Source organism: Andrena cerasifolii, chromosome 1 (genome assembly GCF_050908995.1).
Source record: "Andrena cerasifolii isolate SP2316 chromosome 1, iyAndCera1_principal, whole genome shotgun sequence".
NCBI classification, from domain to species: domain Eukaryota; kingdom Metazoa; phylum Arthropoda; class Insecta; order Hymenoptera; family Andrenidae; genus Andrena; species Andrena cerasifolii.
In genome coordinates this window covers 17,503,303-17,519,473 of record NC_135118.1, presented here as the reverse complement: position 1 = coordinate 17,519,473, position 16,171 = coordinate 17,503,303, and the positions used below count along the sequence as shown (strand labels likewise).

Below are 16,171 nucleotides of genomic sequence, written 5' to 3'. Positions count from 1 at the left end.
CTTTGATTGTTCCAATCAAATATAGATGCTTAATAGCGAGAAACGTGCGATAGAGAGGAGTCTCTGTAACTTGGAACGAACCGTCAGGAGTCTAAAATTCAATACGTTAGTTCAAGCTCGAACCATGATCGGTAAAGATTCACAGTTCCGTGGGAATGACGAACTCTTCGACTGCATTAGGGTGTTGAGTAAATAACTCGGTGGACCGGTATGCCTATCGCTCTCCCAAGGTTCACGAATTTCTATTACAACGATGTTCGAGCACGTAACAGTGTCGAATTAGATACACTTGCTGCATCTAATTGTAATAATACTCTCGATGTTTAATTGTACATAAAAAAAATACCGCTAGGAGAAATTGGTAAAGATAACCACGTGTTTAGAAAGAGATTAGTCGTTATTTGTTACTTGTTAAAAATGTTATCAGACGAATCTTACAAGATAGCTATACACGCATAGATGTACATTATTTACGTATCTTTATATATATATAATAATAATAATAATAATGTGTATATAATCGTATTTAAAATCGTAGTAATTATCACACTATTCTGAGTAACAATCTTTTTTCCTCGTCAAAGATGAAGGTGCATCCTAATTGTATATTCTCGTCCATGAGTAAACTTTCATTTCAAGCAACCTCGATACATTGTCTCGATACTTGTCCCTTTAAATTGAAGTGCGATTTCGTTACCAGACATGTAAGTGGAAAAATTTATTAAAAATGTGAAATGCAATTCGTGGAAAAATACATGTATGTGTAAACCTTTAATAGGTTAATCTTCACAGTCCGTCTTTCGTATAGTTCGTACGATCGAGGCACATGAAACTTGTGTTCCTCGCGTATTCTCGATGCAACGTTCTGTGTCCAAACTTCAATTACAAAGTGATAAAAAGACGAGCAATCATTGATCTACGTTTTCCTTTAAGTAACAATGAAAATCTGATTCGTAATAAACTATCTCTTACACTTACACTTGCTCTGTTTTCGACAAGTAAAATAAATAGCTGTAGCATGCACTATGTTCCTTACTTATTCACGTGGTTGTTTCTCAAATCTTAGAAAGACAATACTAGAAACAAGCAGAGGCCTAAGATTCGATTCCTGCGTAAAATACTTTTAAGAGCATGATGTTTGAAACGATCCAAGTAAAGGCGACATTACATTAAAATACGATAAAAGATCGGAGGAATGTTATCGCATACTCGTACGTATGCTTCCGTAACCCTGCTCTTTCCCTTTCTCTGTCCCTCTTCCGTCTCGCGTCCGTTTCTTCACTAATAATCCTACCTTTGTTATCAAAAAGATTGAAAACTGATTGCTAGATACTTATATATACCTATTCTATCCTCCTCACCTCCCTTACTTCCGAGTATACAATAAATTGTTTCTAGAAAAGGAAAGAATTTCTCTTCGGCAGCTTTAGATTTATCTTTTCTGTTTCTTATGTCTGTTTGAGAATGTTCGATTGTAGTCAACATGTTGGGCCTGACACTAGGAATTTGCATTCCTAGTGATACTTTGAACAACGCGCTGCCCCCACCAAGCTTCGAGGTTGAAAGGTTCGAAATCTGTAAAATTGCCAGTAGTATCGACAGCTTCGGATTCAAATACATTCCAACAAACGTCGTACGGCATAATTGCTTTGTACCTTTCAACTGTGGGTTCGGTTCTCGCTCTTGGTAATACGTGACAGACGCGCCATTCCTGTAATTGGAGGAATTGCTATGAGGTTGATTGTGGCACATATCCAGCTCTCTGGACACTGTATTCCATGCTGCAACAACAAAATATCGATGTAACGCAACGAATCATTAAAAATCACAAACGAATCGTCAGGAATCAATACAATATACTCACAGTCATAGATATATTTAATTAAGTCGAAATGTTGAGCTATAGTTTCGGATTGATGTCGCGACGGAATCGATGATGGTCTCTTTCCATTCATCGCCGTCATTTGTGATCTGCCGCTACAAAAATGCGAAATATATTCAGTCTGAAAATCGTCGACTTCTAACGAAGCTGCCTAAATATAGCCTGCTGAATCTGTTTTAGAATTTAACGATTTTACGGCTATCGAAGGGACCGTGATTATGCGTCGCGCAACGACAGATACATATGTCGATGTTTAACTAGATAAAAGAAGGCATGATACACGTGCGATACACGTGGACGAAACTCAAGCGCTAGATACAAAACAAAGATATTCGTTAGAATCCATTGATAGTGCATTACAATAATGCTTGAGTAGAGCGTGAATAGCGAAAGAGAATGGGACGCCATTTTATTGAAACGCAACAGAAAATATAACCTTTCATTTCAATTCGATGTTCCGATGCGTAGAAACTTATATAAGAAAATGTTTATGCATCTGTAAGAAGGTTACGGATTACGAAAAGAAACTGCACGAAGTGGGGTTAATTGATAGTTAATTAGATCGTGCCACTCAAGGGTCTCTATCGGGCTTGTCAGAATTCACGTACATATACGTACACCCAGAATTCGTGTCTGACACATCTTCCCAGGAACGTTCTCCCTGAAAGATTCCGAGAAGCAAAGTATCGAACGATTGTTACGGGGAAGAGGGAATGTGCGAGGGGTTAATGAAAGGCTGGACGTGTCAGAAAGAGCAGGAAATAATTAATAACGCGAAGCCTACTTTCGGAGAACGTTCGTGGTAAAGATGGCGGTTTTTGCGTGACAGTTAATGCCAATGCTTTTCTCATTCCCGCTCGTTTCTCCCTCTATCCACGTAATGCTGTTGCTTCTGTAATTCTCACAGCGACGGGACGAATTGGCTGTCCGCCAGAAATAAGCACGAGATCGCCGAAAGTGGACAACCGAATCCCGTACAACGAAAATTAGAGCGAAACGATTGAACGTAGAGACGCGGGAACGAAGCAGGCAACTTTCATCGCTAAATACCTCATTTTCTCTGCTCTCCGTCCAACTCCTTCAGCAGCTACGCGCTGTCGCGATTGCAGCTTTGCGGTTGGATTTTACGATCACTTCCCACGCCAGCGAACGAACCAACGTATCGAGGAAACCAAAGTCGCGGAACTGTATGACAAGAGAGAGCGTTTGTTTCTCACAACAGCTGCGGCAAGCTTTCTCCGAGAAGAACTGTCAACAATGATCTCGCTTGAATGTAAGGCTCGGATGGTAACGCAGAGTGTCAGTGGCGACAATCCAGTATAGTCAGTGGAGGCACTCGTTCGTTGAGGAATTCAGCCGCGAGATGGCAGACGTGCGGCAGTCTTCGCGAGTCATTTGTAAGTCGCGCGTTTTTAATCGCGCGTCATGAATTGCGAGCGTCGTAATTTGTAGAATTTAGTGGTTAAAAAGTTATTGTCAACTTAAGGAGCGTGTTTATTTTCGCCAGCTGAAGGTGCTTCTTCAGAAGCCTCCAGTTTTTTAGGCGAGCATTCCCTACGTACGTATTTAAATAGGTTAATAAAATCTTGTCATTTGATGAGGGAAAGATTGCATTATGGCGTCATGTATTACGCAAATACGCGCGCTGGTAATTTCTTATGGGAAGCGTAATTCATTGAGTTCTATAATAACATAATTACACGCATACAGTTTGGAAAGAATAAAAAGTCGACAAACGCGAACGCAGCATTAGCTTCCGAAGCACGCGATAAAATTGTAACAAAATTGCACGTTCTCGGGGAAATGGGCTTTCATGTGTCATTTATCATGAAGATGCCGCCATTGATAATGGAAATGCTCGGTGGTTGTAACGAACATTTGTAATTTTCAAGTCACGAGAATGGCGACTCGGTGATAAAATCTATAGTTAATGGCACCGTGGATCGAAAGTTTCGAAATTAAAATTTTGAAAAGTTGCGTAATTTAAACAGCGCCATCTACATGGAAATGAATATAACACGTGCGCTGCGGTGTACAACCATGCAAGCGAATATCTAAGTAGAGATCTACAATATTGGAAAATTCTACTTTTCTTTTTTTTCTAACAGGAGAAAAAGTAAAAGGAACAATCCCTTCTCTATGGAAGAGGGAGATATTTTTTTTCAATCTTAAACGTTCATTGTAATTACTACTGAGAATTATAAGTCCACAGAAATAATTTTTTTGATGCGAGACCCCCCCAATTTTGATATTTAGAACACTTTTTTGAAAATGTGCCACCAATTAGCCCCCTAAGAGAGTAGTTCATAAATAATTTCTGAAGATAAAATTTGAGTCATGATTCATTAATTTCCTCTCGTATGTTATTGCATTGACGAGTATTTAATATCTTCGTGTTCTCAATATTATATCTTCTTCTATATACTTTTATAATCGTTGTGTCACTGATTCAGTGCCGCCCAGCTCAAACCGCTGACCCTAGAAACATGAAATTCGGAGGGTATATTATTTTTTTAAATTCCAACCCGAAGTGGGTAAAAAGGGGGTGAAATATGTTTTCTTGGACTCCTTATTATTTATTAGGCGCGATTAGATATCAACTTGGTTTTTACTTACAAATGTTACTCACACAAATACCTAAAAACCAATTTCATGATTTTGCCCTAATCAACCCCTAGGGGGTGGTAAAAAGGAGTGAAATGTGTTTTAATGGAGTCCTTCATATCTCTTAGGCCCGAAGCGAAGTGCGAGGTTATTTTGCTAGCAGATACACATATATATAGAATAAAGACGTAAAAGAAAATTTAATGAACCAGGAACAAACTTATAACTTAAGACTTAATGACTAAATATACGAAGCGTGGGGGTAGTTTGCTAGTTTTGTATAAACGAACGGCGAGGTATCTAACAGAGAATATGTCAAAGTGACTACCCCTTTAAAAGTCACGACAATTAATCGAGGGCAGACCTGTACAGTTCGAGGGGTAAATATAGTATCACGACAGTTATTGGGGCGAATTTTTAAAAAAGATGTCACGGCCGTCGATGCTTTCTCTTGACCGTTCACATTCTACCCCCTCGTAAAGCCCAATAATGTAATTAATAAAGTATTTAAACCAAAACATGCAAAGTAGAACTTGCAAGTATCCATTTACAAGAAAGTTTTGAACCACGTCAACCTAATATCTCTCGCAGCTTTAGGTGACCTTAAATCGTTTGAAATAAAGGTTCAGCAACTTAGCAGTAACAGACTATGCAATTGTAAATTAGGGTGACAAGCACGTAGGGTACTAATAAATACTTCTGGATCACAAACGTGCATAATTGAAAATTTAATTTACCAAGTAATCTGTCGAACAATCTGTTCTAAAGATGCACGAACTTTCGACGAAACGTTGTTCAGATCTCTAAGGAATCCTTCTATTATTAGTCTATTGCAAATCTAGGGTTTCATTGTGTTTAAAACTAGGTTAAATGAAGCGAATAAATCTCGAGTGCAAACGGAGTCCCGACGTCTTCTGTCGCTGACTCTATTTTGAGTGAATGCCTGGCAAAACGCGAATAGCCCTTAAAGCATTTGAGGCATTTATCTAAAACGCTCGTGGCGCTCTTATCTCGGGCATTACTCGTTAAATTATACGATAGCGTGTCGGGTTATATTTGACAATACTATAACGTGGCCTCGATATATCCATATATCGCTGGCACCATCGCCACGACTTCAGTTAGTATATAGTGCGTTTCACTTTCAGTTAACCACACGCCTACCGGTCTATTTCTGCAATTCTGACGTTCAGCGCGATTTCAAAAGGGTCGCTGTCACCCTTTGTGATCGCGCAGCAGGAGATAGCGAAACTATGCGGCCCTTGTCCTAGATGACAGCGATCAGATATGTCGGCTTGATTAATGTTACAGTACTGTTAACATCGACAGAAAGTTATGCTCCAACATTTCTGCTGAAATAATGATTGAACGGATAAGTGAACGAATCACGGGAGCGTGGGTTCGGTAATATGTAGTGTTAGAAAAAACCTCAATAGAAATGTTCTCTCAACTTTCCTGCGCGCTCAACAACAACGACAGTTGTAACGGGTGAAGTTCTTGAACGATTTACCTGCAGGTGTGGTAAAATAGATCTACATACTGAGCTGTTCCTGGGATTTGGCCGCCCAGGTGCAAAAAACAATATTGCCCCCTTATTAATTTAATATTCTTTAATTAAGAATTTGATATGCAGTGTTTACTTTTGTATCTTATTATACACAGTTTTAAAAAGTTACGATGCAAAAGAAATTGATTGAACAAGCAGATTTTGTTAAAAATGCAATGTGTTATAGTCCTCGTGAAATTAGGGGGGGTTTAAGTCATCATTTTGCCGATTTCGAATTTGTTTAACAAAAGCAGGGCCTTGAATTTTTCGATCTTTGTTTATTTTCGTGAAAATAGGTTGTACTTATGATTTTTTATCTCGAAAATCAGCGTTGGACAATTTAAAAAAAAAATAAAAAAGAAAAGGAATGGTATCATTACTAATCACCATAAAAGTTTTGATTATTATTCTTATTAGACAAATTTTACATATAATAAACCTTCTGCACCCCGCCAGGAACGGCCCTGTTTACATATCTTCGATGGCTAAATTTCTCGAAATATAATAATTACGCCCAATAGACGAAATAAGTTGAATTTTTCAGTTTAGTAACTCTTTCAAATGTAAGGAACTATATTTCAACAACGAAGCGTTGTATTACGCTTTGAACTTTCGTGACTTTCTGTTCATTCCTGAGTAACAAAGGAAAGCTTGCTTGCGACATTGAAAACGTGGTTGGTTCTTCCAATTATGTGTTGAAAACTAATCCCGAACACCGTCGTGCAGGGTAGATGCTTCTTCGCATTGTTCCTCGAAATTCATTATCGGTGTCAGATAGGTTTAGTTAAAGCTACTGCGTAGAATCTGTCTCCTCATCGGGACTGTTCAATCTGCTCCATGCTGTCACATCCGACATGAAAGCCAGCCAATTAATCGAAGCGCTGATGCGAACTAATTGCGTACGCCGAGAAGAAAAACTAGGTATCGTAATTGTATCACGATAACCTTAAATGAAGCTAATGTTTACGAGGCACAGTGGGTAGTTAGTTCAGTTCTTTGAACCGGAAAAGTGCGATACATCTTTCTTCGGAATACTTCCTCCCTTAACTGTCTTTAACTAATCGTATACGCGAGCAATCATATGCTGGAGTCAGTAAAAAGACCGAAAACTCCTTGTGTATCTCCATTCATCTCTAACACAGATTTGACAAGTTAAAATATTCAGCTTCTCCCCCACTGTTTGTGGTGACAGAGATGAATATGCTACAAACATGTGATATTCCATCAACATTCACATCGGACATGATACCGTTGAATATCTCTAGTTACGTCCTACAGGTGGGAAACCTATACCACGGCCTCTTCCATTTGACAATGGCTTCTAATTGAAAATACGAGATGGGGAAAGTTTCTATTCTGAACTACATCTGAATAGTAATAATGTGGGCAGAGGTATGGCTACTCCCGAACAAAACGAAAACTGTATTCGATGGACTCTAAAGAGCCTGTCTGATCACTAGCAGTGAATATTTGCGCTCCACGTGCATAAATGGTGAGTGCAAGCTGCCCAGTAAACCACGCTGGCTAGAAGGGGTGCCGTAGGGACAGCCTGGCATAGGATTGGCAGGAAAAGCCGCATCACTCGTAAACCCCCGTGATCCTCGAAGACAATGATCCCAACAGGTTCAACTGGCATCGGCCAAATGTTATTGTGTAAGAGTATGTACAAGAGGCAGTTGACCCAAATAGGCCATAACGGACGCGCGCACGTGAACAGGCTCATTTCCGGGCATTTGAAAATCGATTATATCAATAAAGTGCTAACTACGCTGTTCCGTGGCGTTTAATGAAATCAAACGAAGCAGAACGTCAACAAAGCCGCCGATGCACTTTCGTGCACGTTATTTTAGCCCAATACTTCTATTTATACGGTGCGCCGATTTTCAATAATTACTTAAAGGCACTTTCACCTCTGAAATTGAGATATTCGTTGATGCAACAATTTGTGATATTATCGTCGTAATAAGCTAATAATCGGGCGGTTTAATATCATCTCGTTACACTGGAAGTTCCATTAGGCATTCTATTAGTTCGACGGAACTTCATCCGTGGAGAATAACTTTATGGAGCACGATGTATCACAAATTTAGACAGTTTGATCGGATCGCCGAATCAAGTACAGAAAGAAACTACGTAATACCTTTTGACAAACGAATTCTTCTCCAAATATTCATTCACAGAAGTTAGCTACATGTAGGGTAGGCGTGTACCATAATCATCTTATTTTTAAACTGCTTGCAGATTATTATTATGTGGAGAATTTCACATCGTAAATATTTTGTTTAGTATACCGCCAGAAATATAAAGTTATATTTATTGCTTACACGAAAGAATATTACACCTTTTAAGAAGTGGCCAAAACTGGTACAATACCTTAAGGTGGCCACAGGTGGTGCGTCTGCCCTACCTATCTCTAAAATATTCGATAAATTAATCACCCACTCATCATCGTTACGAATATCTTAATTCCTTCGTAATTTCGACATACGAAAGGGTAGTTAGAAATAATACAGTTCACTATTTATTCAACGAGTATAATTAAGAAGGTTAATGGACGTAATAAATGTTTGATTTGTAATATCGATGCAATTGATCGTAATACTGTGTGCACAGAGTTCGCTGCCCTATTACAGACCTTGCCGCGACATAGCAACGAAGTATATAATACAATTTACCGCGTAATTTAATTTAGAAAATGTTTGCCTCGTGATCGTTGGATATCAGTACTTCATACGGCTGGATTCCATTGTAGTTCGTGGCGAACTTGTTCGTTAGAATAAATTCGTGGTAGTTGATGATAGCGGTTTGCGGTTCCTTTTGCCCGAAATAATTTATCGTGGATTACCACCGTGGGATTACCTTCGCTTGATTTGGTCGGTCGCGTGTGGCCAAACTCGATGTAATGCAGCATGAAATGTTCATGCGGAATTATTGACATTTCACACGTCGATACGTCAGCGATCGTCGCGAAATTGCGACAAATACCTACGAAAGCAGTAACGTTGTAACGAAAATTTGGTAGAAGCTACCGGGAGGCTTATGAAAATACTCGCAGAAGCGTCAGTCTAAGATCGCAGTCTCCATAGAATTCTAGACAGATCCTACAAATTACTAATAGATTCCATAAAAGATGCGCACCGTTTTTCGAGCAGAGGAAATGGACGTTCCCTAATCTCTCTAGAACTGTTTAATCTCCAAAACTTTCTCATATCTACCAGTCTCTGTGCATCTACGTCAATTTACAGCAGTCCTCCGTAATTTAGCGGGATTTGCTTATGCGTGGTTTCGGAATTGTGGTCACGGTATAGGAAATTAGTTACGGAGTGGATTAATCTACTATTATGTAACAGTACTCACACACGGATGCAGTTATAGATGTAATATAATATATAATTAATACAGAGTTTAATGCCGAATATGCTGTGTAGAATACTCTGGGCGCAGCAGCGTGGAATTTTCTATAAATACAAGTAAATATATGCACTCGCGAATGGGATGTGTGTTCAACGATACGAATTTCTGCGTCGTCGAATTTCAAAATCGAATTACCTTGGGTAATTCGTAGAACGGCCACTAAATCCTGTAGAAACTGCCTCGAGTGTTGCACACGCATGCGTTTGCAATACATTCATCGTTTCATGAAATCAAACAAATGCGGAGGTACATATTGTGGCAACAGGCGTGCGAACATCGATTTCCGATACATGTTCTACCCTCGCATCTTTTCGATCTGTCTCTCTCTATCTCCTCTTTTTTTTTCACTATCTTCCTTTTGTACTCTCTTCAACCTTGTTTCGCTTTGTTCCTCCTACTCCTTTCCCTGTAGCCACCATTTCCCTCTTGTTCCACGCTCTAAACACAGATATCAAGAAAAAGTAAAAACATCACTTCTCATCTCGAGTATCAAAATTGGCAACATTTATCTCTGCCCAGGGCCATACGGGAAGCATGAAATACAAATATCGCAAACGACATGTACCACCTTTGTGTTCTCGAGCTGTCGAAATTTTTCACATTTCTAGGTGAATTAGTCGGTCTCTACTTTGATTACGTGATATTAAATAGAAATTTTAATAAGACTCGGTTCCATTGTTCAGGGTAAGAGTAGGTATTTATGAAGCTTATGGTTTCACAAAGGGACATTCTTCCCTTGGATTGTCTTTTCGACGGCCCGGCATTCTCTGCCGTGGCAAAGGAAAGGGTGTATTGTCATGCAAGAATAACCATACTTTCCCGAGGCAAAGAGATTGCATTTGCGAGGCGAAAGGTATCGTCGGTGCTTATATCACGGAATTTCATTCTTACCCCCTAGAATCTCACGCGTTTTATCTCCCTGGGTTCCGTCAAAAAGGGCCACTTAATTTCATCGAATCAAATTGCTAAGAGGATCCTGTTCCTGGAGGTTCCCTCGTGGACGAAAAATTCCTCTCCTTCGTTCCTTCGCTTTTTCTTCCTTTTTCAGAGTTTCACTTATTTGTCACGTTCCCCCGCTGAAAGCTTTTTCAGCCATTAAGAAGTCCGCCAGCCTCGGCGAGTCGTGCTCTTAACGCTAATTAATGCACAAGTAATGTGAAAGCACGGAGAACGAATTTCATTAACGTTCCTGATACCCGCAAGAAACCGCATCGAACGTTTTGCCACGCAAAACGCTGTGTACCGGTGACAAAAAAGTTGCGATGCTTTCGATTCTTACAATTTTGTGTACGTACCTATGCAATTATTGAAGAAATTACTAATTGCACGTTCGACTGTCAGTCATGTTTCCATTTAATTCATAGCTTCTGAGATTTGTTGGAACAGGAATGATATATGATAATATTATTTTGAATCAATTTAATCGAATCCTGTGTCGCTGTGATTCTTTTATCGGCATACATAAAAGTCACGTTCAGGATTTTCCGTAGATTTTATTTATATATGTGGAGAAAGCAGCAGGCTACTCAGTGTGTGCGCTGAAATGTGCTTTTGTTTCATGCAATACCTGTTCGAGTTTATTAGGAAACCAGACCGGAGGCTATGCTGAACAGCAGAGCTTTTCAAAATATATTCCCTGCGAGGTACAGGTATTGTTCCCCACAAAGAATACCACTAGGTTAAACATTAACGAAATAACAACGGTTGAAGGGGACATGTAGTAGGTACAGCAGAATGCCTCGCGCAGCAGAATTATTGTCAAAGAAGAGAGATGTTTCTACGATCGTATTTTTGATATCGAGTCAATTAGAAAATGCAAGATTCTCGAACGGCAAATAGTACGCGGCGGGAAACGGGGAAATCCTTAGGGAAGTAGCCGCGAACAGAAATCCGTTCGTGCTACGAAATATTTTTACCATTTTTCCTCTGTTGCCTCTTGAACGTCAGATTTCCATCCGTGCAGAAGATAAGGAAAAAAGACATCGAAGTGCTTCTTCCGGCCAGCGAACTCGAAGGTCGAGCAGAATTTCAATAGCCGGACTGCTGGAAATTCGTGGTCAAATATTCTGCGTATTTCCTCGTCGCTAGCGAAATTTTCCTTCGTATTATTCACGACGAAAGTGAAATTCTGAAGCAAATGAAGAGACCGCGGGGTTAAAATAATGAATTGTTTATGGATAAACTTTTATGGATAGGATAGCGAGGAAATACAAAAATAGGAAATTATTTCTGCCCTCAGCAATATTATTTTTATAAACTGTTCGACCGTTCAATCGAATATAATAACTGTTTGACGTCAACGAAATTCTTTGCTGAAATAACATAGCTACTCGGTGCGAGTGCCTCATATTTTTATAACAGCGGTGCAACTTTCTTATGTACACTAAGTTTCTATTATGTCGATTTTACTTTTACATTCAACAAAATTTCGCCAGCATTCCGTTTTAATGTTTACTTTGGAAATTTTCCATCAATTGAATGGGGTAGTATAAACTTTCAATTCCGAAAGTGTTATTTTATCCAACTTTCCTTTAATTTCTATCTTATTGAATCTTTTATTCTAAGATACCTATGTACAGGTTTTAAAAGACGCACAGGAATTTCTTAAACTATGTTTATGAATCGTTTCTTATTATTTCCAATTATAAAAAAATTATTCACGATTAGATGGAAGAAGCAGCTAGAATTTATACATATACACATTGACATTGGTGCGTGCATATCGACACTTACACCGGTCGCACTAATTATAGCTGTTCATTTCCATAATTAGAACAGACAGCGGCGTAAATATTGCGTTAGGGACACGGCGCTACTTATCGATTAACTGAGAACTCTAGTGGGGAATACAAGGACAAGTAGTTAATAATTTCCAGTTGCTTCTGTATTCACAGCACGTTTCACACTACCACGTATTGTATTCTGTTACCTCAAACTTTGTTAAATCCGCACTGCCAGTGTTTCCAGCCACTTGCACTTTAAGAAGTATGCAACGAAAGCTAATTCACACCGTTTCCTTCCTTACCAATCTAACGACTGCCAATACAATTCGGACGTTAAGAACCATTTGTTAATTATTTATTAAACTTCACTGTACATTCAATTTATATCGCCTATCCAGCCTGTCCAGGAACACAACTGCTCTGTCAGGAATCCCGCGAAGCCTATCAATGCTGTATCAACCAGATCAGCCAGCACTTTCCACGGAAGAAGATCGACCGTGTCGGGAACGTAACATTGTCGATCCGTTCGTCCAATTCCGTGAGTAGCCATTGACGCTTACGACGAATTATTTCACGGATCTTATCTCCGTTTCGCGGTTATCTGAAAAATTCAAAGCTGCGCCCGATAAGAATTTATTCTGAAAGGGTCCGTGGTCCGATCGAAATGGCCGTGCGGCTTTTTTGCGGCGTAAAGGGTCGCTCGTGTCTAGGGTTGAACGGTGTGCGAGGGGATGAAACGAGGCTCCCGGGTGTCGCGATTAAATCGTGGGGGTGTCCCCCCCCCCCCAATAGATCCCAGAATCTCCTGTCGATTACTGAAAGTCGAGTACGTGGAAATGTCGGTCGAAGGGATTACGCTGTTCTTCCCTGGCAGAGCAACCCTTCTGCGTATTCAAACTCTGCGCTAATCATCCATGGAACGACACTTCTTCTTGGCACGACACTCGCCCTAACACAGGATGATTCGCCTAAGTTGAGGAATTTAAGGTATTCGTAAACTATTAGGGTCTATGAACAAATGAATTAAGGGAGTGACATATTATTATTATTAAACGTCTTTATTGCACAACACAAGCAAAAAACAAGGAAATGAAAGTAAACAAAGACAACAGCAAAGGCGAAGTTCAGTCAGGGACTGTTTTTCAATTTAACCTAAGACGATAACTTTACCTAGGCTTAACTTAATGCGGAAAATTAATAAAAGAAAGGAGACAGGACATACTGACCAGACCGCCAAGTGAGAAATTTAATATTATAACGGGTGAAGCAGCGGAAAAGATTTACACGAACATCTGAAAGAGGAGAGAGTAGGAGTTAGTGTATTTAGTATATTTTATTGATACGTAAATATGTGTTCAGTGATGTTCTTATCGATGCTGCTATCGATTAATATCCTGAGGGGCGACAAGAAATAAGAAAGATTCAAACTGATGGTAATTCTGCCACTACTTACTGTATATAGTGTATTTCCTTTAGTAGATCCATACAGTTGCGGAGTCTATGGTGCTCTGGTTATGCAAATTTTTTGCAACTACGTGCTCTGAATAAGTTTATGATCCGTGTTTATCCCTATGTCCACAGGATCCCATATCCTTTCTCGATGTGACTCTGTTTACAGTTTCCCCAAGTATTGGCCGTTCCTTAAGAGAACTTTAATGTCTTTGCACGCTGAGCTTCAAATATTTTGCTAAGAATTCTATTCTTGCTCAATATTTGTTCTGTTAAGTTGTTTTGATAGAATTTGGTGGTTATAATAATGATTTCCTAGACTTTGCTTCCTGAATCAGATCCATTTGAGTTACTAACTCGTGGGGCGTGTCGCTTTGATCGATTCCAGCGACCAGTATCTAGTTAATTAATCTTGAATACCATGCAAACAGAGAGACGAAACTTAAACGAGCCGGGATGAAGAGATAAGATTCGGTGTATAATTGATTCCCAAATCGTTGATCGTCACATGAATATTTGTTCATTCGTAATGAATTATGTATCCCAGAAATATTCGTACACATTTTGAATAACATTTTTCCATTTGAAACGAGTGATAGTGTATTCAGCAATTCAACCATGCAAGTAAAGCTAATCAACTTTCAATCCCAAAGGGCTGTCTTTCGCGAGGTTCAATTGTACGACAATAGAAAAATCGTGAATGTAATAATTGGGTGTAATTAGTCGGAAAAACGTGGACAGTGAACATTGTTATATTAATTGCAACGCTCCTCGCCGCTTTACTTCAATTCTTGATGCGAGGTAGCTAGGTAAGGGAGTTCGTTAGAAATTTAATCCAATTTAAGTTTCGTTGAGATCAATCTGTGTCGCTGAATCAACAATACACCATTGTTAAGTTCCGATCTAATCTCAGATCAATTTCTGCGCGAATGGCGACGCGTGGTTTGCGTATTAAAATGACGTTGACCAAATAATTACCAACCCATGGGAGAAACTCGATCGTGCGTGTTCTTGACAACTGAATTTCCCTAACTTCACTATTTTCCGTTTCGTTATTTGTTTATGCAAGGTACATTTTAATACGCTATCAATTTAAAATATTAGTCGCAGCAATGATAAGTTTCAGGTTAAGCAATTTTTAAAATAGACCAGAGGTATTTATCTTTATTTTGGACCAGACAATTTTGTCTCACAATGTCGATGTCGTTCCACACTTCCACCCTCGCGCGTAAACTGGAAGAACGAGTGCCTTTTGAGACGCGTTTCTCTCTTCTGTTGTACACGGAATTCGGTGCTGGTTCGAAGCGTAGACAGCCTGACAGGGATAGACGGGGAAAAATAAATTTCCGCTAGCGGTTTGGTGGTCTTGAAGAACGCAAGACTGGAACCATTGAAACGGTGAATGAAGGCGGAGGGGAAAGCATGACAAAATAGTATAATAGGATTCGGTGAACTGTACGACGGGTTTTACGCTGCTTTCGGCGCGCGTAAAAGAAATTCGAAATTAGATTTTCTCTCGAGAAAGGAAAGGCAAATTGCAAAGATTACTTTGCCTTATCAGGGAAATGACTTCTTTTTATGATTAAAGTCGTATCTTTTACAATTCACAGACTCCACTATCTCTAATTTCCTAATGTCAGATATTTAGTTTTGCCTCTAAAATTGCTGTTATCAGAATTTATCGAGGCATAGAAAAAGTAGGATATATTTCATAAATTTCGTATTGTTAGGTGCGCAGTTTCTCAAACTTAACACGATCCTCGTAATTCCTTCTTACTACGTGTTATCGTTATTGCTTAACACAGACAAACAGTAAAAGTTGCAACGAGATCCAGTATAAGTTACAGTTACCGATTCTGAAACATTCTAAGCACGATCGTATATTCGTGAAAAGTTCCAGTTACTTTCAAAGTGACCACCTACTTCCGCTTCTAAGTTTGATTAACTGCTGTATTGAACCATCTGCCATCTTAAAACGAATACATTTGATAAAGCGTTGGCAATTCTATAAATGGGCAAAATCGTCTGAATTCCACACTTGTATTTCAGAAAATATACAATATTATTATTATTATTATTATTATTATTATTATTATTATTATTATTATTATATACGGGAAAAACCCTTTAGAGTACATAATATACAGGTAAATACAAGTAAGATTAAACCGTCTGCATACTACAAAACAATAAAACGCTACAGAGAGGTTGAAATATTTTAATAAAAGTTGGTCAAACAATTGATTCCGAAATGAATTTTGAGATATAGAGAACAAATCTATATCCGCGAGGCACTGATTGACCTCCACCATGGCACGGTTTATGGCGTCAGCAGTATACCGGTGATATTCCGGTATCTTTGGCTTAAAGATGAATATGCTTTACATTATTCAATCTTAAATGCTAGCTCAACGTCGTCGCGTTATAATTGACGAAGGGTGGTCGAAGGCTTGTCGAAATTACTTTAGCAGTCGGAAATTTGACGAGTCACATTTGAAGATTCCAGAAACGCACATCGATCCACACTGCGAGTTATCATTTGGGCTGTTAATC

At 39.2% G+C, this 16,171-nt stretch overlaps 2 protein-coding genes across 3 annotated transcripts in view; one reads left to right on the top strand and one right to left on the bottom strand.

The window, feature by feature from the left end:
- Positions 1-1,291: 1,291 nt before the first annotated feature.
- Positions 1,292-3,160, bottom strand: LOC143368591 (MAPK regulated corepressor interacting protein 2). Of its 2 annotated transcripts, none has more exons than XM_076811478.1 (4): positions 2,933-3,160; positions 1,865-1,977; positions 1,656-1,781; positions 1,292-1,575 (listed from the first exon to the last, which is right to left on the bottom strand). In XM_076811478.1, exons 1-4 carry the CDS (start codon positions 2,935-2,937, stop codon positions 1,499-1,501), a joined length of 321 nt encoding a protein of 106 aa, XP_076667593.1. In that variant the 5' UTR covers positions 2,938-3,160; the 3' UTR covers positions 1,292-1,498. The 2 variants fall into 2 exon arrangements, with proteins under 2 accessions (XP_076667593.1, XP_076667603.1); XM_076811488.1 differs by lacking the exon at positions 2,933-3,160 and adding an exon at positions 2,319-2,503.
- A 179-nt stretch (positions 3,161-3,339) lies between these two features.
- Unc-13-4a (BAI1 associated protein 3) overlaps positions 3,340-16,171 on the top strand; it is a 139,364-nt gene continuing 126,532 nt past the window's right edge. The window contains exon 1 of the mRNA XM_076810922.1: positions 3,340-3,440. The gene's annotated coding sequence lies outside the window, so the exon portion shown is untranslated. The remainder of the gene's footprint in view (positions 3,441-16,171) is intronic.